The following is a 23,631-nucleotide window of genomic DNA, read 5'->3' as shown; positions in this document are numbered from 1 at the left end:
CCAATAAATAGTCCAGATTGGATCTGGAGTATGTTACATGGAGTGGCTACTTTCAGCAGAATAACATGCTTTAAGAGTCTTCTTTTATGTCTTCAAAAAGAAAAGTAATAATGGAAATGTTTATTAAGGCTTTGGTAAATATTAAAATTGCTTTAAATCCATAAGAGATATACTAAAGAAACTTTACTTTTTTAATAGAAAAAGTGAAATGTCTAGAAATCGAACAAGCTTGAAATCCCTTGAAACAATCAATAAAAATGCTGCAAAGACTAAAGCAGGGTAAAGATTTTTTCAAAATACGTTGATTTCGGTACCTTAAATTAAAATTACCTTTACCTCTTTTAATTTAAAAGAATTCCCTTTTAAGATCTGAAAATAAATAAAAAATTGACACCTCTCCACCCTAAACAGTTTCAGCATGTTCCCTATATTTCTAATTCTTGAAAGATCTTGCCTTTTGTTTCAGTATTCCTACTTGTAGGTATTTTATATGACTCAGCCAAAACTTAGACTATTAAAACAAATTAAAAACTGAGGCATTTAAACATTCTTGTGAACTATCTAAGTTTAAAAATTACTTCTATGTTTTAAGAGGAAGGCAGGCAGTTGCTAATATTTCTATTTCTGACAAACATCAAAAGCAGGAAATCAGAAGGTCTGATAAAAAGTAAAACTATCCAAAAGAAATGAAAATATCACTTAGGAGAAAGCATGCTATTACCTAGTTGCTAACAATTTTCTAACTATTTAAAGTCTCCAGGTCCAATACCACCTCATTTTTTTCACCTATGATTAAGACTATAATAAACACATTTCATACAGTCCTAACTAGGCACAAGATGTTCTTGTCTCTAGTAGTGAATATCCTCTCAAAAAGTACATGATAAAAAAATGCAACTTAGGAAGTTTTTACCAAAAGAAAAAAAAAAAAATTCAAACCTCATCAAAGATTAAAAAAAGAGAGAGAGAGCATGGATTATAGTACTGTAGCCTAAACCCAAACTTCTATCAGACTGATTTCTCATCAAAACAGAGATGACAGGGACGCCTGGGTGGCTCAGTTGGTTGAGCCTCCGACTTCGGCTCAGGTCATGATCTCACAGTCTGTGGGTTCGAGTCCCGCATCGGGCTCTGTGCTGACACCTCAGAGCCTGGAGCCTGCTTCCGATCCTGTGTCTCCCTCTCTCTCTGCTCCTCCCCGACTCTCACTTTGTGCCACTCTGTCTCTCAAAAATAAATAAATGTAAAAAAATTTAAAAAAAAAAAACAACAGAGATGACATTCAGAAGAAATACAAAATCACTTATAGGCAGTAACTTGTAGAACATAAAGTCCTTTTTGATAATTCAAGAATAATAATGGCTGCATAAAGCAGATTTTTAAAAAAATATATGCTTTTCAGCAGTTTGTTAGAATTCTGCAAAGAGACATAATTATGGCAGTTTATACTACAATAATAATAACTACTGGGGAAACTGAAGCAGTAAACATTTACTAGGACAGGAAAGCATAGTAAAGTACAGATCCAAATCTTAGCTCTGCCACTTACCACCTGCACTATCTTAGGCAAACTGCTTTTTTTAGATGGGGATAACAACAGCGCTTACCCTAGAAGGTAGGTATGATAACTACATAAATTAATTCATAAATAGGGTTTAAAAAGGTAAATGGCACATTGCAAAGCCTTCAAATACATGTTAGTTATGACAGTGACAATGATGTGATGTTTGGAACTATACTTAGCAGAAAACTAACCAGCTTTGATGCACAAAATGAGAAATACGGCACAAAAGCAGATAGGAGTGGAGAAGGGGGAGCAATTGATGTGTGGGAATAATAAAAAAACGATCTTGGAAGAGCTGGCCTTGAAGAATTAGTTGGAAGTGAATAGTGATGGAAAGGAGTAATCAGGGCAGGGAACAAACAGGCATGAATGAACAGGAATTACAGGAAGAAGCAACATTTTGGATGGCAATCAGGGGGAAAAAAGGAGAGATTTTATATGATGAGCACTGCTGCAAAGAAACAGTATCTGAAAGGAAAAGAAGTATCATAAGGAAAAATCTTGCTATCCTGGAACACAGCCATATCTCCTGACCCACAGGAACTTCCCTAAAATAGTGAGGAAAAACTCACCTCATTTAAAGATTAGTACTACTCAGAAATAATCAACTCAAGTTTCATACAAAGATATAAAAAGGAAAAGGAAGAAAGAAACTTTTTAAAGTGGCAAATGAATCTGATTCAACAGGAAGATGTAGATAAAAACAACCAAATACCTCTCTATGAATGTAAAAAAGTTAAGCAACAACCCTCTCTATAAAACATTAAGAGATGTAAACAGTTGAAAAAGACACAGTGAAACAATAAAAGGAAATAAAACATGAATTGTCAGAGTTGAAGGTAAAGAGGAAGAAAAAAAAAAATCACATAAATGAAGGCCAAAGTGCAAGGAGAGAAAACCCCACTTATAGTCATAGAAAGGAGATCAAGAATTTAGAGAAATTTGAAAAGTTCAAAGTAAATGTGCATTTAAAAAGGATAAATGAGAAAATGAAAGAAATGAATGACAAAGGCAACATATATTTGACTAAAAGAAAACCAAAATACACAATAGTTAACAGGGCTGCCACACTGGCGTTGCCCTTTTAACGTAACTACAAAAATAGTCTACCTGGGTGGCTCAGTCGGTTGAGGGTCCGACTTCGGCTCAGGTCTGATTTCATGGTGTCTGAGTTCAAGCCCTGCACTGGGCTCTGTGCTGACAGCTCAGAGCCTGAAGCCTGCTTCAGATTCTGTGTCTCCCTCTCTCTCTCTGCCCCTCCCCCGCTCACGCTCACTCTCTCTCTCTCTCTCTCAAAAATAAACATTAAAAAAATTAAAAAGAATAAAATAAAATCATCTAAAACAAAAATAAAATATTTAAACAGCCATAAGGAAAAAGAGTACATTCCAAGGAGCAACAGTTGAGAATTACAGTACACTCTCGATAGGAAAAATGGAAGCTAGTTAACTGTGGACTGATATCCAAAATGTATTTGAAGAAAATAACCCTCAGGGTGCATGGGTGTCTCAGTAGGTTTAGCGTCCAACTCTGGATTTTGGCCCAGGTCATGATCTCAGTTTGTGAGATCAAGCTCCACATTGGTCTGTGCGCTGACAACGTGGGGCCTGCTTGGGATTCTCTCTCTCTCTGACCCTCCCTCACTCTCTCTCTCTCAAAATAAATAAATAAATAAAAATTTAAAAATATTAAAATTTAAAAAAGAAAAAAAATACTGTCAACCTAGAATTCCATATTCAGCAAAAATATCCTTTAAGAAAAGAAATAAACTTTTCAAGCAAAGAAAAACCGAGAGAGTTCACCTACATTAGAAGAAATTCCAAAGGATATGCTTAAGGCAGAAGAAAACTGATCCTAGATATAAGGTCAAAGATGCAAACATCAACAAAGAACAAAAAAACTAGTAAATATTTAGGAAAACTTAATGAACACTGGCTGAAAATTGAGTTTTATAGAGTCTTTTAATATGGTATCAAAATAATGGACAACAATAGCATATGAACTGGAAGGTGAATAGATGAGAGTTGAAAATCCACTAAGTTCTAGTACAGGAAAAGGGTAAAGGTACCGATGAATTCTGTTAAATATGTGTACTTGGTATAATTTCTAGACTAATCATATAGTCTAGATAAACAGAGTATGCTGCTTCCAAACAAACATAAGAAAAAAATGGGGCACTTGGGTGACTCGGTTGGGCATCCGACTCTTGATTTTGGCTCAGGTCATGGTCGCACAGTTCCTGGGCTGCAGTCCCATGTCAGGCTCTGCACTGTCAGCATGGAGCCTACTTGGAGTTCTCTCTCCCTCTCTCTGTGCCCCTACCCCACTTGTGTGTACGCTCTCTCTCTCAAAATAAATAAATAAACTTAAAAAAAGAAAAACAAAAAGAAAAACAATGAAAAGATTAAAAGCAAAGAAGAGACAACAACCAAAAAATGAAAGATACGGCAAAACATATACCGTAAAATGGTAAGATTAAACCTATATATTTACCAATAATTCAATCATACGAAGTAAATAAATGCTCAAATCAAAAGAAGGCAGATTTTTTTTTTAAATCAAACTAAATCCTTCTTTTAAAAAAAGAATACAGACGGGCACCTGGGTGGCTCGTAGCATCTGACTTCAGCTCACATCATGATCTCATGGTATGTGAGTTTCAGCTCTGCATCGGGCTCTGTGCTGACAGCTCAGAGCCTGGAGCCTGCTTCAGATTCTGTCTCCCTCTCTCTCTGCCCCTCCCCTGCTCATGCGTGAGCATCCCTCTCTCTCTCAAATATAAATAAACATTAAAAATAAAAATAAAAAATAACAAAAGGATATATAACGGCTGAAAATAAAAGGTAAAAATAGATGTTATGCAAACACCAAATGAAAAGCTTAATGTAAGCTTAATGTAATTTATACCTTTTCAAGCAAAAACACCACTAGAGATAAAAACATATTTCATAATGATAAAAGATTTAATTCAAAATTAAAGAATTTAATATGTATATATACCTAGAAACATGGCTTTCAAAATCTATAAAGCAAAATTTGACAGAACTATAAGAGACAGGCAATTCTAAAATCACACTGGAAAGTTTAATATTTCTTAGTAACTGAGAGAATCAGATAAAATCACTCTCAGTAAAGAAAATTTATGAAACATGGTTAGCAAACTGGACCAATTGGGCATATATAGAAAATTACCTTAACAAATAAAGAATTCATTTTCTGCCCAAGTATGTATGATATGTTTATAGAAATTAAACAGACTGGACCATAGTAAGTCTTATCAAATTTCAAAGAACTAGAATCCTATAAATACATACTGTATTTATAAATAAATTTATAAATAAATAAGTTTCTAAATAAATCCTATAAATACAATACATGCATTCATGCCAGAAATCAGTTACAACAATAAAAAAAATCATAACATATTTGGAAATTAAAAACAAAACTACATTTCTATCTAACTATGGCTCACAAAAGAGCCATATTATTTCATAATGAAATTACTGAACTGGACAAAAATGAAAATACTTCATAGCACAACTAAAAAATAAGTAGAGGGGGATTTATATCCTTAAATTCATACATGGGAAAATAACAAAGTCTGGAAATTAATATGCCAAGCATGCATCTCAGTAAGTTATAAAAAGACAGCAAATTAATGCCAAAGAGGGAAAGAAGACACATTAAACATAGAGCATCAGTCGAAGATATTAGAAGTAATGGAAAGAATCAACAAACCAGAAATTGGTTTCCTCAAAAGACCAGTATATACTTGATAAGCTTCTGGTGACAGTAAGAGTGATGGGGGGAAAAAAGAATTTATAAATGAGAAACAGAAAGAATGAAAAGAGACATTTCAAGAAGTCCTGAAAACATTAAACAAGGGGATATCATGTATATTTTCATGCCCACAAGTTTGAAATTTTAAGTGAAACTGACAAATTCCTAGAAAAAGATATCTTGTTAAACGCTCAACCAACCAAACAACTCTGAACAGTCCTACATTTAAAGAAGTTGAATTGATAGACAAAAGTATTTCCTCCAAGCAATTTCGAAGCACAGAGAGCATTATGACAAGTTCTACCAAGCACATGAGAAAGAATTCAAATCTTACACATACTCAGATTACAGGAAGAAAAGTTTAGCTCAACCTTTTCTGTGAGATCAGTGTAACAATGATGCTAAACCTGAAGAGAAAGGTAAAAATTACAAGGCCAATCTTACTAATGAAAATAGTTGGAAGAATTCTAACAAAACATTAGTCCATCTATGTCCAAAATAGACCAAAAATTATGTAAGGAAGATAGGCTTATCTGAGAAATGGGAAGTTAAATATATCTGAGGTTTAACATTAGAAAATCAATCACTGTGATTTCACATATGAATAGAATTTAGGAGGAAAAAATCGTATCACAAAAGATAGCGAAAAAGTGGTAAAACTCAATACCCATTAATAACATCAACTCTTAGCAATCTAGGAATCTAATACAGAAGCTCCAAAACCCCAGATCAAGTAAGATACTTTGCAATGAAATGCTGAAAACATTTCTTTTGAGATAGGGATATCCACTATCATTATGTCATCTCACCCTTGTACTAGATATCCTGACCAAAAGATTAAGCACAAGAGAACAAAATAAGGCATAAGGAGGGTTGGAAAGAAAAGTGTGCCATTATGCATACGTCTTTTAAACTGAACAGGAGTGAAAACACAACAAAGCAGAACTTGTGATATACAGCGAGCAGTGTTTATGTCACTGTCTGGATCCCAAGACCCACCAGCTCGTACTTTCGAGCATTTGTCTTGTTTTTCCTTAAGCTCCTCTTTCTGGTTTAGCTCTAAACTCAGGCAAATGAAACCTGAAACCACTCATGAGGTGATGGCGAGGGCCCTGACAAGACCCCACAGGCTCAGACCACCCAGACCTTTTCAGCTAAACTCCCAACTCCCGTGCAGAAGGACCATGGGGTGACCTCTGGAATGACTCACAACAACCTTTACCTCATTATAATACTAAAACCTCTGCCCAAAGAGGAGACTCGGCTTCATTTACATGACATACAATCTATGTGTAGGCACGTTTCCTTAAGGCACATGGTGACCTTATGCCCTTCTCTACAAGAGATCACAAGGCTTCCCAATCTAAATATTCATCCTAACCCTAAACAAAAGGAACCCATTTATCCCCTCTTTGGGAGTCACAGTTTTGGAAGCCATCCCCTGTGATCTCCTTCTATGCTACAGTTTTCTTTGCGCAACAACTCAACCTGGGAAAGTATCTGACTCACCAGGGAGCAAACTACATTTAAAAGAAAATTCTTTAACACTAAATGCTTGTATTAGTAAAAGAAGGATCTCAAATTAATGGCCTCGGGTTTCATTTGTAAGAAATTAGAAAAAGAGCAAATTAAAACTACACTATGCAGAAAAAAAGGGAAATAATAAAGGTAGAAATCAATGAAACAGGACACACACACACACACACACACACACACACACACACACACACACGGGTGAGAGGAGAGGTAACAAAGAAACCAAAAGCTGTTTTCTTAAAATGAAACTAATAGATGTCTAGCCAGACTGCTGACACAAAAAAAGACAAATACAAAAGACAAAAATTACCACTATAAAAAATAAGACATAAAGGTGCCATAAAGGCATAAACAACATTATGCCAATAAATGCACTAATTTAGATGAAATGGGCATGTCCTTTAAAAGGTACAAACCACTGGGGCGCCTGGGTGGCTCAGTCAGTTAAGCGTCCAACTCTTGGTTTTAGCTCAGGTCATGATCTCGCGATTTGTGGGATGGAGTCCCGCGTCGTGCTCTGCACTGACAGCTCAGACCCTGCTTGGGATTCTCTCTCTCCCTCTCTCTCTCTACCCCTCCCCTCCTCATGAGCTTTCTCTCTCTCAAAATAAATAACTTTAAAAAAAGACACAAACTACCCATGCTCACTCAGGATACATAGAATATGAACAGCCCTATAGCCATTAACAATACTAGATCTGTAGTTAAAAACCCTGCCACAGGGGCGCCTGGGTGGCTCAGTCGGTTGAGCGACTTCAGCTCAGGTCATGATCTCAGTCTTTGAGTTCGAGCCCCGCGTCGGGCTCTGTGCTGACAGCTCAGAGCCCGGGGCCTGTTTCAGATTCTGTGTCTCCCTCTCTCTCTGACCCTCCCCCGTTCATGCTCTGTCTCTCTCTGTCTCAAAAATTAATAAACGTTAAAAAAAATTAAAAAAAAAAAAAACAACCCTGCCACAAAGGCTAGAAACTCCAACAAGCCTAGAGATCTCACTTAAAAAAAATGCTGTCAGGGAAACAGGCCAGCCACATAATTAACCACCACTGCGTAAACCACGGGGTGAGAAGAAACAGATAAAAGAGGAGAAAGAAAAGGGAGAAGAGGAGGGAAAGTGGGAAGACAATAAAGACCTCCAGCTGAAACTTTTGGACCCTTTTATTAAACTTGATTTTACTAAACTTTACTAAACTTTATCACTCCCTTACCTCACAAAAGCAAACTTTAATTTCAAGAGGAAATAAGATAAACACTGCAAAGTGATGAGTTCCTGTTCCTAGGTGATTACTTTTGCCCATAATCACTGGACTCTACCTTCTCCCCAGACATTGTCAACAAAAAAGTAGCATTAATTGGTTCAGGAATCACCTGTCACGAAATTAAATGTAAATGCAGGGATGTTTCTTTCTCTTTTTAATATGAAATTTATTGTCAAATTGGTTTCCATACAACACCCAGTGCTCATCCCAACAGGTGCCCTCAATACCCATCACCCACCCTCCCCTCCCTCCCACCCCCCATCAACCCTCAGTTTGTTCTCAGTTTTTAAGAGTCTCTTATGTTTTGGCTCCCTCCCTCTCTAACCTCTTTTTTTTTCCCCCCTTCCCCTCCTCCATGGTCTTCTGTTAAATGCAGGGATGTTTCTAACAACTAGGAAGCCTATTAGACACATTCTTAAAATACCATACTTGAAGAACATGTTAATATATATACAAAAAATCATTTTTTGTTTCATCCATTATAAGATGCTTCATAGAAAATGCTTTTCATTCTCTCAACTTTCCTATTTAGCAAACAGGAACTTCTTGCCCTTCTCTATGTTTTTAGTGGAACACAAGCCAAAAAACTCTTCAGTGTTTACTTCCTTATTTGTCCAACAAATCATCATCAGTGAAGTCAGCAGCAACTGAACAACCTTGAAAGGAATGTTTATTAACTAAATACTGTTCCAAGCCAGTTTAGGAATACAAAAAACATGACTTAGCTCTAAGTCTCAAGAACAGAGTTACGACCAATATTCCCTAAACTCGGGTCCTTCCTAGAGCCAATAAGTCTCTGTAGTATCAGAGTTTCACATAGTTTTAACAGTTTCTCTTATAGGAGTATATTTATAAAGACACAGTTTTTATTTAGTTTTTTAAATTTATTGTTTATTTTGAGAGCGAGCGAGCACATGAGCAGGGGAGGGGCAGAGAGAGGGTAGGGAGGAGAGAGAATCTCAAGCAGGTTCTGAGCTGTCAGTGCCTGACTCAGGGCTCCATCTCAGGAACCATGATTATGACCTAAACCAAAACCAAGAGTTGGATGCTTAAGTGACTGGCCACTCAGGTGTCTCCTAAAGACACAGTTTTTAAATATAACTGTTTCTAGCCTAGTCATAGCATAAAGTTGCCAGTTGCTTTTGTTGTCATTGTTATTTACCTTAATAAAATACTACATGCCTTAAAGATCTGAAACAAAAGTAACAAACCATGAAAGCACGTATGACTTCCTCATTCTCAGAAATGGCATACATAGGAGGGCCTGGGTGGCTCAGTTAGTCAACCTTCTGACTCTTGATTTAGACTCAGGTCATAATCTCACGTGTTTGTGAGATCAAGCCCAGATTGAGCTCAGCATCGGGCTCATGGAGCCTGCTTGGGATTCTTTCCCTCCCTCTGTCTCTGCCCCTCCCCTGCTCATGTGTGCACGTGCTTTAACGCATGCTCTTTCTCTCCCTCTCTGAAAATAAAGATTAAAAAAAAAAATGGCATACATACATTTATACTTTCACTGGTGGCATTTGAATGGTTTGGGAAGAGATTAATAATCATACATATTCTATTTGTTTATATTCCAATGTTTATTTTATTACCAATATGGGAAAAATTTTTTTCTTCCCAATCTGCTCCCTAGTTCCTTTCCCCCTTCTACCTCACCCCAAACAGTAATCATTTATTTGCAAGAATCATTACCAAATAAATATAAATAAGCCCTAACAATGTATAAAGCTAAGAGACAAGTTGATTATTACAAAGCAATGAAGCCAGAAGCAATTCATTTTAAGTTAATTTAAAATTTATAAACTCAAAGTAGGCTGTACTGGTTCCATTTTCTTCAGTTGTAAAATAGTCAACCTATCTGATAAATGAGCATCTAATAACAAACGGTAACAGCAATAAGATTAAACTATATGAAAGCACAGAACTGAGAAAGTCTATTTTTCTTTCTCCCTATTAAAAAAATCACCAAATTTCATTCCACAAGTTTTATACTGAACACTGAGCTGTTTTTACTCACAGTGCTTCTGATACCAAACGTATGGGTTTTTTTTTTTCACACCAACCATTTCTCCAATTTTCTGACACCAAATGGGATGTATCCAACATTTCAATTCTGACACTATCTGCCTGAAGTTACCAACAGGTCCCCATAAGTGAAAGGGCTCAGTCCCACAAGCCTACCCCACTTCAGATGCCAACTGCAAGTCCCAGGCCACCTGTACTTCTGATTTACTGGGTACGAATCTGGGGTTCCCACAACCCCCTTCAGGACTGATAATAAAACCAGAGAGAGAGAGAGAGAGAGAGAGAGAGAGAGAGAGAGAGAGAGAGAGTGAGTGAGTGTGTTTTCCATGTGCTCTTCGGGCACTTCAATGTTTAAGGCTTTTCTTTTTTTTGGGGGGGGGGGGGGGGTGGATAGGCTCCACCACCTAGGCATGACTGATTAAAACATCAGCCACTGGTGACTGAACTCAGTCTTTGACCCCTCTCCCCTCCCCAGAGTTCAGGGTGGCGCTGAAAGTTCTAGCCCTCTGCACACGTGGTTTGTGTTTCTAGAAATCTGAATCTATCTAGGGACCCCAGCCACCTGTCATTTCAATATCTAAGACACTCTTATCCCTCCACCAAATTCCAATAGTTTTAGGAGACAAAGACCAAATGTTTATTTGTTTTTTATTATACCATAAGCACGTATTCTGCTCTTTGTCACTGTGAAAGTTAGTGGGAGATTTTTTAAAAGAATGCCATTCTATAACAGAGATCCTTTTTTAAAATAACAAAACAGGGTTGCCAGGGTGGCTCAGTGGGTTGAGTGTCCGACTCTTGATTTTGTCTCAGGTCATGATCTCTTAAGGGTCATGGGATCAAACCCTGTGACAGGCTTGGTGCTGAGCATGGAGCCTGCTTAAAAAATATTTTCTCTCACTCACTCTCTCTCCCCCTCCCTCCCTCCTTCCCTCCCTCTCTCTCACACACTCTTGCTAAAAATAAAAAAAATAAAAGAAAAATAAAAGAAAATAACAAAACATAAGACTTTAAATATTCAAATAGGTGCCATCATCCAAAACAATTACCTCTGGAGAGTATATCGTGTTCTGATATTCACATTTCTTTCAAAACCAGATTACAAACCACCCAAGAAAATCAGCAAATATGCAGCATCCATACCACACAGATATTTCCAATACAAATCTCCTAATTCATTATAGCTTTCAACTAATAATGTTTTTTTGGCATATCCAACTATCCATTATGCCAAATTATGTCATTAAAATTGGTAATTGTATATCAACAAAAATACATAAAGGAATAAATAGGCCTCTAACATAGAAGGTAGCATTTAAAGCATTTTTTTCAACATTGTTTAGTGCTAGTCAATGTTAGCATTCAGAAATGCATCCTTCCATGGTTTCCTAAGATGGCAACTTAGATTTAGATATGTGAGTTGAAATATGTTTCTTTTTTGTTTTTCAAGTCTCATTATGAACCTATTTTTATATAAAAGAAGCACATAATTCAACAAGCTAACAATCTTTACAGAATGAAAAGACAGGGAAAAAAGTAAACTAATAATTGGCATAAGCTTATATTCTTTTCAAAAAACTGTTTCTTGTATACACTTGAAGTCACTCTAATAACCAAACTAAGTTTACACGTCTATAACATACCATTTACAGCTTTTTCAATCAATTCTTCACAAGCATCAAAATCACCCTTCAACACCAGTTTATCATGTAGATCTGTTAACATGGGATGTTCCAGGGCAATCCTGGTTTTTTTTTGCAGCGATTCAAAGGCCTCTGTATAGTTGTGTTGTCTAAAGTGTTTTAGGCAAAGGCGAATGGCTTCCTGTTCACGGTACTACTGGAACACAAGAGAAAGTATGAAAAGAAGAGATTTGCTTAGTTATTACTGTAGGCAATAACAAGTGACAACAAACCTAAAGTGAGTGTTTACTATGTGCTAAGCACTGTACTAACACTCTTCATTAGTATCATTATCATTCCCACTTTGAAATGGCAAAATTAAAGCTTAGTCAATTGTAATCGCTTGCCAAAAGTCACAAAGTATATAGCAGAAAGATATGAAAAAGATAAATATATACAAATATACCCACAGGTATGTATTTCATGAAGTTGAAAGATATAAAAAGATGAAACCAAACCTTGAGCCTGAACTTTTAAGAAAAGAAGCAGAAAAACTGTTTATCAAAGACCACTGAAGACTACCAAGATTATAACGTCTATAGCTTTTACTAATCAGATTGCAATGGTGGTACTGAAAGCACAGAAACCATTACACGATACACAGAAGTCATCACGCTTTTTGTTCTTGGTTCTTAGTAATAAGTTATTACTTGAAAAGCAAATATTATCCAGTGTTTATATATTTCAAAATTCACAAACAGGTTTTATGCCTCAAAATGTTCAGAAAGAGATTACTTAAATTTTATAATTTTTTCCAAGCCTAGCTACCTTATCTATTAAATAGCTATAAAGTAAACATCTCAATTAACTAGAATCCAAAAAGAATGTTGAGCTTATTAACTCTCTAATAGGATGAATGCCAAAAATACAAGCTCAGATTTTTTTGAAAAAGTAACTTCAAGAATACTTTATGAAATTTCCACAAATTTCCTAAGTTAACAAAATTAATGACAAAAAAGCAATGCATGATGACCAAACAAAAATATGATTTTCTTGTAAGCATGATTCTTTAATAAGGCAAAAAATAATACTACCTTTTAGAAGATTTATAAGACTTGAAACACAAATAAGCTTATAGTTGGCTGATTTTTTTATTAATAAAATGTCAAAATATCTTTCCTTAAGTATTACAGTTAACCATGATTTTCCTTTCAAATAACAAAAGATTATTTATCCAACCTAACTTTACATTATTAATTTATTACCCTTGGCCTCTAAATAAAGATTTATCATGACTATCAAGAAACATACTAAACAGTGATACCTTTCAATCATGTTGCCTTTAGGAATGTGAGTCATATCCACATTTTAAGTTTTCTATCAAGTTGTATACAGATACATAGAAGGAGAAAATTTATGAAATAATAGAATTTTAATGCTTTAAGAAAAACACTAAAACTCAAAGAGGATGAAGAGTTATCTAATTTCTAAAGGTTCATAATAAATGCAGAGAACTTGAAAAGTGAACGAGGCTGAACAATTTTATGCTCTCAAATATAATCTCTCCACAAGGCTGGGGGTGAACAGGTGAAATGTGCAACTTCCTACAATATCAAGAGATTTGTGTGAGTATGTTAAAGAAAACACACACACACACACACACACACACACACACACACACACACCATAGGCTAAAGGGAAAATTTTATTCAGTAACAGAGAAATTTAACCATTATTTTTTAAAAGAACCAACAGAATTTAGAAGATGTTACATATGTACTATTATGTGTATAACACTGTAAAGGTGATTTTTAATATTTAAAAATATTGTCTCTACCTTGAACGAACTTACAGTATTACAGGGAATCCAAGAATATAGGAAAAATACAGAAAATACTAAAAGTCGGCATCAATTTTAAGTTGAATATAATCAAATGCCAAAAATAAATTAGTCAAAGACTTCCTCAATTAAACTAACCAGAAAAAAGCTGAAATTCTACACTAAAAACCTAAGAATCTACATTGCTTCCCAACCTTCTAGGAGTAGATCAGTTCACCCCTACTTGAAAATAAAAATAACAGGAAGTGGTGATTGGACTAATATTTTACTATCTTCTTGACAAGAGAGCCCCGCCCCCCAAAAAGTCATGAGTCGAATAAATATACATCAAAAACAAAAAAACAAAGTATAAAGGGTATGCAAAAAACCCAGAAGATCTATTCCTCAATAATTTAAACTCACATTTTTCAGACTGCATCTCTTGTATAAAATAGTCGATGAATACAACTGTTAAATATAATTCTTATACTTCCTATAAGCACAAGATCATAATATTTATAAAAACTATTTCAAATTCTTTAAAAGAAAATATGCCTATTTTATTCAACAAATACAATGGAGTAATGTATTATAAAACCAATATAGAATCAAAGCTAGTCCACTAAAAACTGTGTTTAAATATTTCTATCAATATAGGCTGAAAACAAAATTCAGGGTCAGACAGGTAGTAATATAATGCCAGACCATCTGAGTTTATATGCTGGCTTGGGCACTATACAATTGTGTGGACTTGGGTAAGATACTAAACTCTCGGTGCTCTATTTCATCATCTATAAAATAGATGATAATTGTACCTATCTCACAGAGTGGTAATGATTAAATACATCATAAAGATTTCTTAGCAGCTGGCAGAATGTAAATAATAAATGTTAGTTAATTAAGCATAACAGTTATTATTATTCTCAATAGCAATGAAGACAAAAGACTGACACATGTCTCCCTTTATAGGAATCAGAAACATAAAATCAGGATTTTAAAGCACAGTCCTACCTTGCTATACCAGTTGAGACAGGGCTGTACTACATCAGGATCATCAATGCCACTAAGTTCAACATACCAGATGCTAAAGTTAAAGCTGGGTCCCCAGGATAAGAGTGGAACTTTGTGAAGATAAAAAAGAAAGAAAAAGAAAAAAAAAATTAACATAGTTCAAATAAAACTTTAACAAAGTAAAATCACTATTCGAGCCTATTAAAATTCATTCAGCAAATTTTCGGAACATTTTCTAGAAGCCTAACACTGTATTATTAGGTGCTGGGGCTACAGTAAAAAAAATTAAAACAAAAATAAAAATAAAGAAAATATGAATCATGCCATCTAGAGGATTCTTTGACTATAAAAACACTATAAAATAAGTAGTAAAGTGCTCATTTATTTACCCCTCTAAAAACAGGACAAGGCTAGATGACTAAGTAGGCAAATTTTATCAAACCCACAATAAACAAATAATTACTATATAAATTAAACTATATCAACACACAAAAAGAGATCAAAAGTTCAATTACTTCACAAGTGGCATAACCCTGAAAACAAAACCAGAAGAAAAAGAACTTAAGGCTAATCTCAGCTAACTATATATTCAAAAATTTTTAAAAGTTGCAGAAACATTCTACCAGGTTTTCACTGTAACCAAATGGGAGTTCACTGCAGGAATGGAAGGATGGTTTAACAACAGAAGCTATATTAATAATTCACAATGTTAACAAAGTAAAAGAGAAATGTGTTTGATAACTTCAAATAGTGCTGAGTAAATTAATAATATTCATTTCCTATTCATTAAAAAAACCCTTTCAATATATAAGAAATAGAAGGCAAAATAAAACTACCTAAGCTAGATTTTTTTTTTAATATCAAAGGCCTCAAAAACTGAACTTAACGGAGAAACATTACATGTTGCCACTCAAGTCAGGAATCAGACAAAGCCCAATTATCTCTATTATGCAACACTATATGGGAGATCTTATCAAATGTGGTGAGAAAAAAATGCAAATTAAAAAATATTAACACTTGAGGAATATTAACACCTATCTTCTTAAATAATTCAAGAGATTCAACAGGAAAACTTAAGTTTGTATGCAAGGTAAACATGAAAATCAGTTTTCCCTCTACTTATAACCAACTAGGAAATATAATGAAAAAGTCCTATTTAAAATGGCCAAAAGAACTTACAATATCTCAGAAGAAAGTTTAAAATATGCAAGGTCTATTTAAGAAAATACAGAGTTTTACTTAAGAAATGAAAAAACGAAATGACATACTACGTTCCTAAATGGAAAAACTCAATGTTGTAAACATCTCAGTTCCCCCCAATTATAAATTTAATGTAATCTCAATCAAAGTCTCAATGGTACATATCCATTTTATTCTTTAAAGATTATAAATAATTTCTGCGTGGGGCTCGAACTCACACCCCCAAGAGTCGCATGCTCCACTGACTGAGCCAGCCAGACATCCAATATTCATTTATCTCTTGTCATGTAATTGAACAAATTGGTTTTTAAAAAATGAGTAACACAAGAATATCGAAAAGAAAGTAAACATTCTAAAAATACATAGTAATTATAAGTTTGATATTAGTGGGGGAAAAGGAAGATAAATTACTGAAGGAGAAAAGTATATCCAAAAATCTCAAGATTCAGAGGAATTTACCTACCATAGGATGAAGGTAACATTTCACTTCAGTAATGACAGAACAAAGTAAAGGTTTTAAACATATGATCCACTGTCTCTTAGGGACCCCTGCAACCTTTTCAGGATGTACCAAGTGGTCAAAACCATTGTTTATAATAAGACTAAGATTTTATCATTATTTATGATTACATTTTTAACTGTACTGACATTTGCACTCTTGGTGAAAAGACAATGGTGAGTATAACTTCCGACACATCAGCAGTGCCATGAAAAGCAGTAGCATGAAAATGTGTTAGTTTTCTTGATACAGTAGAGACTGCACTGTATTCCTCACCATCATATACTTGCAGTTAAAAAAAGTAAAATACAGGGGCACCAAGGTGGCTCAGGAGCTAAGGTATACTAACTACATCGGTTAAGTGCTTGACTTCAGCTCAGGTCATGATCTCACAGTCCATGGGTTCGAGCCCCACATTTGGCTTTGTGCTGATAGCTCAGAGCCTGGAGCCTGCTTTGGATTCTGTGTCTCCCTCTCTCTCTTCCCCTTCTCCGCTTGTGCTCCCTCTCTCTCAAAAATAAACATTAAAAAAAAAATGTTTAAAAAGAAAAGCATGGGGGGGGGCGGGGGCCTGGATGGCTCAGTCAGTTAAGTGTCTGACTTTGGCTCAGGTCATGATCTCACGTTCGTGGGTTTGAGCCCTGTGTCGGGCTCTGTGCTGAACGTTTGCTCAGAGCCTGGAGCCTGCTTTGGATTCTCTGTCTCCTTCGCTCTCTGCCCCTCCACCGCTTGCACTCTGTCTCACTGCCTCTCAAAAACAAGTAAATGCAATAAAAAAAATTTTTAAAGGAAAGAAAAGTACAAGATCACCTGGGTGGCTCAGGCTCAGTCGGCTGAGCATCCGACTCTTGATTTCGTCTCAGGTCATGATCCCAGGGTTGTGAGATCAAGCCCCGCACTGGACTCCATGCTGAGTGTGGAGCCTGCTTAAGATTCTCTCCCTTTGCCCCTCTTCCCTGCTCACTCTCTCTCCCTCCCTCTTTATTTTTTAAAATAAAACAATTTTTAAAGGACAATTCATTTAAGAATGTCTTTGATGACACAATAAAAATTTTTAATAAATTCCTAACATTAAGGACAAATCTTTTTAATATTCTGTGTGACAAAATGGCAAGTACACATAAAGCACTTCCACTGTATACCAAAGCATGGCGGTTACCTCAAACAAAAGAACCCGTACAGCTGTTTGAGTTATGAGCTATAATTGTCATTTGTCCCCACCACCACCACCAATAGGATACAATTTCCTCTTAAAAGAAAAAGTTATAGGCAATCTATGATTATTGAGTTTGGGGTATATGCCAGATATTTATCAATCATTTCAAAGAAAACAACTGACAATATTTGTTGCCAAGGATAAAGTTCAAGCTTTCAAGGAAAAATGAGAATTTCAGAAAATTGGTATCTAAGGTTGTGGATTTAACTACTTTTAGGCAATTTCTGATGAGACTGATGGTGATATATTAATGACCATGATTTTTTTAATATTACAGAATGAAATGTTTCCACATTTGGGAAATCTGCATAACTCAGTAAACTGTATTTCTAAATGAACAATGAATGATGTTACAAAACCATGCCTGGATAAAAGACTAACTCAAAGTGTAAGACAAGCCAATGGGTTTTAATGTAACACTAATATGGTTCAGAATGAATAATGTAACTATTCAGAAACTAACACTTGTCAAGTTTTAAGTATCAAAACAGAATAGCCATCATATTTGACATCAAACCTATTGATTTCCAAGTCCACTGCTCTCTTTTAGCACATCATGCTCAATGAGGAGCTACGTCAGATGACTTCCTATCTGTGTGAGTGAAGACACACAAAGGCAGTAGCCACCAGTTATTAGGATATATGACTGACTATTAGGATGTTTAATATGGCTTTCAGTTTACGTGTGCAAATGACAAAAATGTCAAAAAGTTTTATACCACTGAATACTAAATTATCATCGTTTTGGTGTTCATTCCTTTACGTAGCAGTACCATTTAAAAAGTAAAAAGTTGATCCATTACATCACAGCAATAACCATTAAGTAGTAGGAGTCAAAATAAAATAGGATTCTAAACCCAAGGTCAAAAGAACATATAGTCTCTAAGTATAACCAGACATTAGTTAGTAATTTGAAGTTCCAGGTCCAAGTTCAATAAGATTAGGAGGAAAAAAAATATCTTAATATATCTTACTCAAGTCCCAATAAAATGTTCACTTTATTAAAGACCTTTCAGCAATTGTGTTTTAGTGAGATTTTGTCTATATACTGGATGACCCAACAGAAATATTTCTAGACTAATATTAGTTACAATGCTTAAAACCTTTCAAAGAACAGGAAAATCATATATTAAAGATGAATGAAGAGTATAATTTTTTAACAAATTGAAGGGATCTATACAGAATAAGCAGAGTAATGTACACTCACTTCAAATTTTACAAATGATTTTTATAGCATTAATAATTGTAATAATACATAATAGACATACTACACATTATATTTCTGAAATCTAGGGGCGCTTGGGTGGCTCGGTGAGCGTCCAACTTCAGGTCATGATCTTGCGATCTATGGGTTTGAGCCCCATGTTGGGCTCTGTGTTGACAGCTCAGAGCCTGAAGCCTGCTTCGGATTCTGTGTCTCCCTCTCTGCCCTTCCCCTGCTCGCGCGCTGTCTCCCTCTCCTCAAAAATAAATATTTTTTAAAAAGTTAAAAAAAAAAAAGAAAAAGAAATCTAAATGTGATCTGCAGCTTGAAGCACATGTTCTTTGCTCCCCAATGAAAGATGCCTTTGCTCCCACCTCAAATAAAGATTAGAAACTGCTAATACACATCCTAAGGCTAAGAGTTTGCATCCTAGGGCTCAACCATCAGTTTTCCTCATGGCACAATCAGACATGGATATGATCAGGATCAGTGCTTCCCAACCTTCTTCATAATGACATGCACAGACAGTGATAATGTTTATGGCAAACAAGGATAAGAGCCTGCAGGCTCTTGTTACTCTAGGATCAAGGGGGGGGGGGGTGGTTCAACACCTCAGCACAATGAAATGCATCTGTGACACATTCAGTGTGCTTTAGCAGTATCCCTTAGGAAGCTCTTATCTAGATGGCTAAAACAGCTGTTAGAAGATGACAGTAATTTTAAAGTTCTGAAAGATCATCTTAAAAGTTCAAGACTAACCACTCTGAAATGCATCTATTCTCTTATAGAATTAATAAGTATACAAAACATCTAGCACAGTAACTGGCATGCAGTAAGTGCTCAATAAATGTCAGCTATTATTATTATAAGCTATTACTACTGTATTAATTTTCCTCGTAATAGTACACTTTTTAAAATGTCACCTTTCCACATGCTTTCATAAAGGGCCACCATCAGGGCACTCATACCCGTCCCAGACTTAGTATTCATTCTAGACTTCTAAATACTTTTGAGGATCCAGAATGCAGGCCCAATCCAGCCAGAGCTGAAGCTTCTCCCTGAAGCCCCCACAACTATCCAGGCTACAAAAATCCAAAAAATCCACAGAAATCCAAGTCATTCTAACAATTTATGCCAAGCAGGCAAACAAATATCTGCTAAATCACCACCAAGAGACAGCTACACATCACAAGTGCTTTTTCAGAATGACCTTTTAAGAAAACAGTTATAAACTAAAAATACTAACCTAATAGTTTCACATTTACCTTATTTTCAAACAAAACATATCAAGAGAATGTTGAAAAGACTAGAAAGCAAACACACAGCTGACCATTACTAACATCTTTTAATAGAAAAGAAATATGAAGTTATCTAAATATTAATATCCTAAATATCATGAGTTAGTAAGTGCCTATAATCACTTGAAAAGCTCAAGTTAACATTTGCCTGAAAACCATGAAACTAACCCAGGGTTAAGTAAAAGGCATCATTATACTCTGTAATTAAAGGCTGACAAAAAAGGCTGGAAAGAAGTCCAATTTCTTGTCTTCGGGCAGTTGAATGTCTAACTCATCCAGAAGAGACCTCTGTTCTACAAATTTTTAAGAAACTATGCAACTTCCCTAAATAGATATTTATTCACACTTCTTCTAATGACAAATACTAGAAGACTGAGAGCTATAGAAGCAGTAGCAGAACATATTTTCCTTAAATGTAAACCAAAGACTGTAGGTATCACGCAAAAAAAGCACAAATAAAGCACATAAAAAAAAGAAATTTCATTTTGTATGACGAAGCAAAATAGAAGCTGAAGAAGTACTTTATAGGAAAATATAAGATATTTCACTACTTGTATATCTGAAACACGTAACTATCCAAGGGCTGTAGGAGCCAGCGGTCCACAAACTGAGGAAACCAGTACTTGGTTAAAAAAAAAAAAGAAAAAAGGACCAAGAGTTAAACATAGTAAAAAAATTTGCTTCTTCATAAATTCTCACAGGAAAACAGGAAATAGGTTTTTATTTACAATTATTCATTATAATAACAGAAACTATAGTTATAAAAGAAAGTAGCACAGTGGATAGCCCAAATATCTTTTTTAATTAAAAAAAATTTTTTTAATGTTTATTATTTTTGAGAGAGAGAGAGCGCACACATGAGCAGGGAGGGGCAGAGAGAGAGAGAGAGAGAGAGAGAGAGAGACAGACAGACAGACAGACAGAATGTGAAGCAGGCTCCAGGCTCTAAGCTGCCAGCACAGAGCCCGATGAGGGGTTCAAACTCGTGAACTGCAAGATCATGACCTGAGCCAAAGTCAGACGCTTCACTGACTGAGCCACTCAGGGGCCCCTGGATAGCCCAAATATTCTAAGAACAGCTTTCCCTGTAGAGTAATCTTTATTAAGACCTTAATATATTCCTTTTGCCCAATAGAACTATTTGATTCAATGAAATGAACAGGCCACCTCTTGATAGGTTGGCAATGACAATGAGGTACACTACTTGTTCCAAAAGAGGAATTTTTCTCTCTCAAATCAAAACATGGGATTCTAGCTTTTATTACTATTATTCTCTGAAGGATCTAATTCACTCTAATTTTAAGATAATATTGTCATAGTTATGCAACATAGATACAAATTAAAATTGTCAAGTCCTCAACTTTTCTACCTTTGAAATAATAAATCCTAAAGAAAAGCAAAATAACCCTAAAATTAATAATTTTAAGGAAGCATTACAAATACTGTCTTAAGCTAAATAAATACATGCCTTAGGTAGTATTTTTTAAACATTACAATGCACCATATTAGTGGGCCATAAAATTAGTTTCATGAGGAAAAAAAAGACAAAAAAACAGAAGAGGAGGGGCACCTGGGTGTCTCAGTCAGTTAAGCGTTAACTCTTGGTTAACTTTTGGTTAACTCTTGGTTTTGGCTTAGGTCATAATCTCACGGCTCCTGACTTTGAGCCCCACATCAGGCTCTGTGCTGACAGTGCAGAGCCTGCTTGAGATTCTCTGTCTCCCTCTCCCTCTGCCCCTCCCCAACTCACACTGTCTCTTTCTTAAAATAAATAAATAAAGTTAAAAAAAAAAAAAAAAAGCAGAATAGGAAATAGCCATAATATATTGCCTTAAGGGATTCATCAGTATTTAGTTTTAGAATATTATAGCTTTACAACTTGATGAATCCTCTATGAAACAATCAAAGCTGAAACAAGTCACTTATCTCATTAAACCTTTTTTCTTTTAAGTTTATTTATTTATTTTGAGGGGCGGGGGGAGGGACAGAGAGAGAATCCCAAGCAGGCTCCACAACGTCAGCACGGAGCCTGAAGGGGGGCTCAAGTCCACAAACCCTGAGATCATGAACTGAGCCGAAATCAAGAGTTAGACGCTTAACCGACTGAGCCACCCAGGTGCCCCTCTCATTAAACCTTCTAAGAAAACTTTCAAATGAAAAAATATTTGGAAAAGGTCCCACTTGAAATAATTGTCATTTAGTTATAGATGTATAAAGTAAGGATCAGAAAACTTTTTCTGCAAAAGGCCAAGCAATAAACATTTTGTCTCTTGCAACTATTCAACTATGCCTTTGTTGCGCAAAAGCAAGATACAGACTTATATAACCAGTGAATAACAAGTGTGGCAGTGTTCTCAAAATGTTTTAAAAAACAGGAGTCCTGAAGGATTCAGCTCAGCCCACAGGCTGTAGTTTGCTGACTGATGGTATGAAGAATTTATTTCTATTTCAGAATGCTGAAAACCTTACCTATTTTAATGAAACGACAAGGGAACATCTGTTCATCAATTTTATGCTTCAAGGTGAATGTTTCTTTGTTATAATCATTCTTTAAGCCACTGTGAATAAAAATAAGGTTATCAAATCTGACTTTATAATTTAGTAAACACACTAAAACAAATTCAGATCTTAAGGTTAAACAAAATACATGACCAAGACAATGTAAAGTAGTAGTTGAACATGAGAATAAAACTTGTACATTCACATCAACTGCATTGTAACTGTGTTCTCTCAGTTATATAAAGGTTGATGAAAAATGTTCAGTGTTAATTAAAGGATGTGGCTACAGTGCAGGGAAATGTGTGATAGGACCTAGTATTCTTAGTGTGTAACTGAAAATGACATAAAATATGTAAGCAGTAAGAAAAAAATTAAAAATAATCACACTCACATCTGTCAACTTAGAGCCAAATATTAGAAAATTCTGATTAAGATGCCAATAATGTTCCTTTTATAGCTCAACAAATTTTCAAAGACAACCTTACTCCATTAGTTTAATAGCATCCACTTCACCCTAAATAAAAATAAATCCATATCACCTAATATAAACAACTAGGCTTGAAACACAAGTATTTATGGGAAAGTCACTTACCTTCAGGTTGCCTTATGTCCTAAAACACTTTCATGACTTAAATCAAATGCAGTATAGACGTAATATTTACTCATATAAAATGCTGTGCTGATGGGACATACTATATCATAAATACATTCTAAAACAATATGGCTTTATTTGCCCACTCTACTGGCTATCTGATTTTTCATGATCTATGGGGCAAATTAATACTTTCATTCCTCGTGGTCTATGTTGTGAAAACTCATATTTACTGAGCTCCTTCCAAGTGGCAGGTACTGTGCTAGTCTTATACCTTTTCTCTTTCTAGTCTCTAATTTTTACTAAATGACCAAAATATTATTTCTGGATTAGGGCAATTGATCTTAATGTTTTGGATAGAGTCTATAATTTTTATAGCAAAGATTTTTATTAACGCTGAAAATACTACTGAGGTCATTTACAGTTCAAAAATAAGACTGAAAAATAAGCAGGAAAAAAGAAACCCAAATTTTATTCTTTCTTTTTTAGTAACAATATTTAGTAGTGGCT

The 23,631-nt window shown here is 35.2% G+C and overlaps 1 protein-coding gene across 3 annotated transcripts in view; it reads right to left on the bottom strand.

Annotated features, from left to right (window-relative positions):
• MKLN1 (muskelin 1) overlaps positions 1–23,631 on the bottom strand; it is a 365,725-nt gene that overhangs the window by 89,852 nt on the left and 252,242 nt on the right. For all 3 annotated transcript variants that reach the window (XM_053897538.1, XM_019452771.2, XM_019452770.2), the window contains 3 exons: positions 22,500–22,588; positions 14,614–14,723; positions 11,805–11,997 (listed from right to left, as the gene is read on the bottom strand). In XM_053897538.1, the coding sequence (XP_053753513.1) occupies positions 11,805–11,997; positions 14,614–14,723; positions 22,500–22,588 (392 nt within the window). The remainder of the gene's footprint in view (positions 1–11,804; positions 11,998–14,613; positions 14,724–22,499; positions 22,589–23,631) is intronic.

The sequence above is a fragment of the Panthera pardus genome, unplaced genomic scaffold (assembly GCF_024362965.1).
Source record: "Panthera pardus isolate Hobbes unplaced genomic scaffold, ASM2436296v1 HiC_scaffold_8, whole genome shotgun sequence".
In the NCBI taxonomy this organism is placed as follows: domain Eukaryota; kingdom Metazoa; phylum Chordata; class Mammalia; order Carnivora; family Felidae; genus Panthera; species Panthera pardus.
The sequence above is the reverse complement of the archived record's forward strand: the minus strand, read 5'-3'. Positions and strand labels throughout refer to the sequence as shown.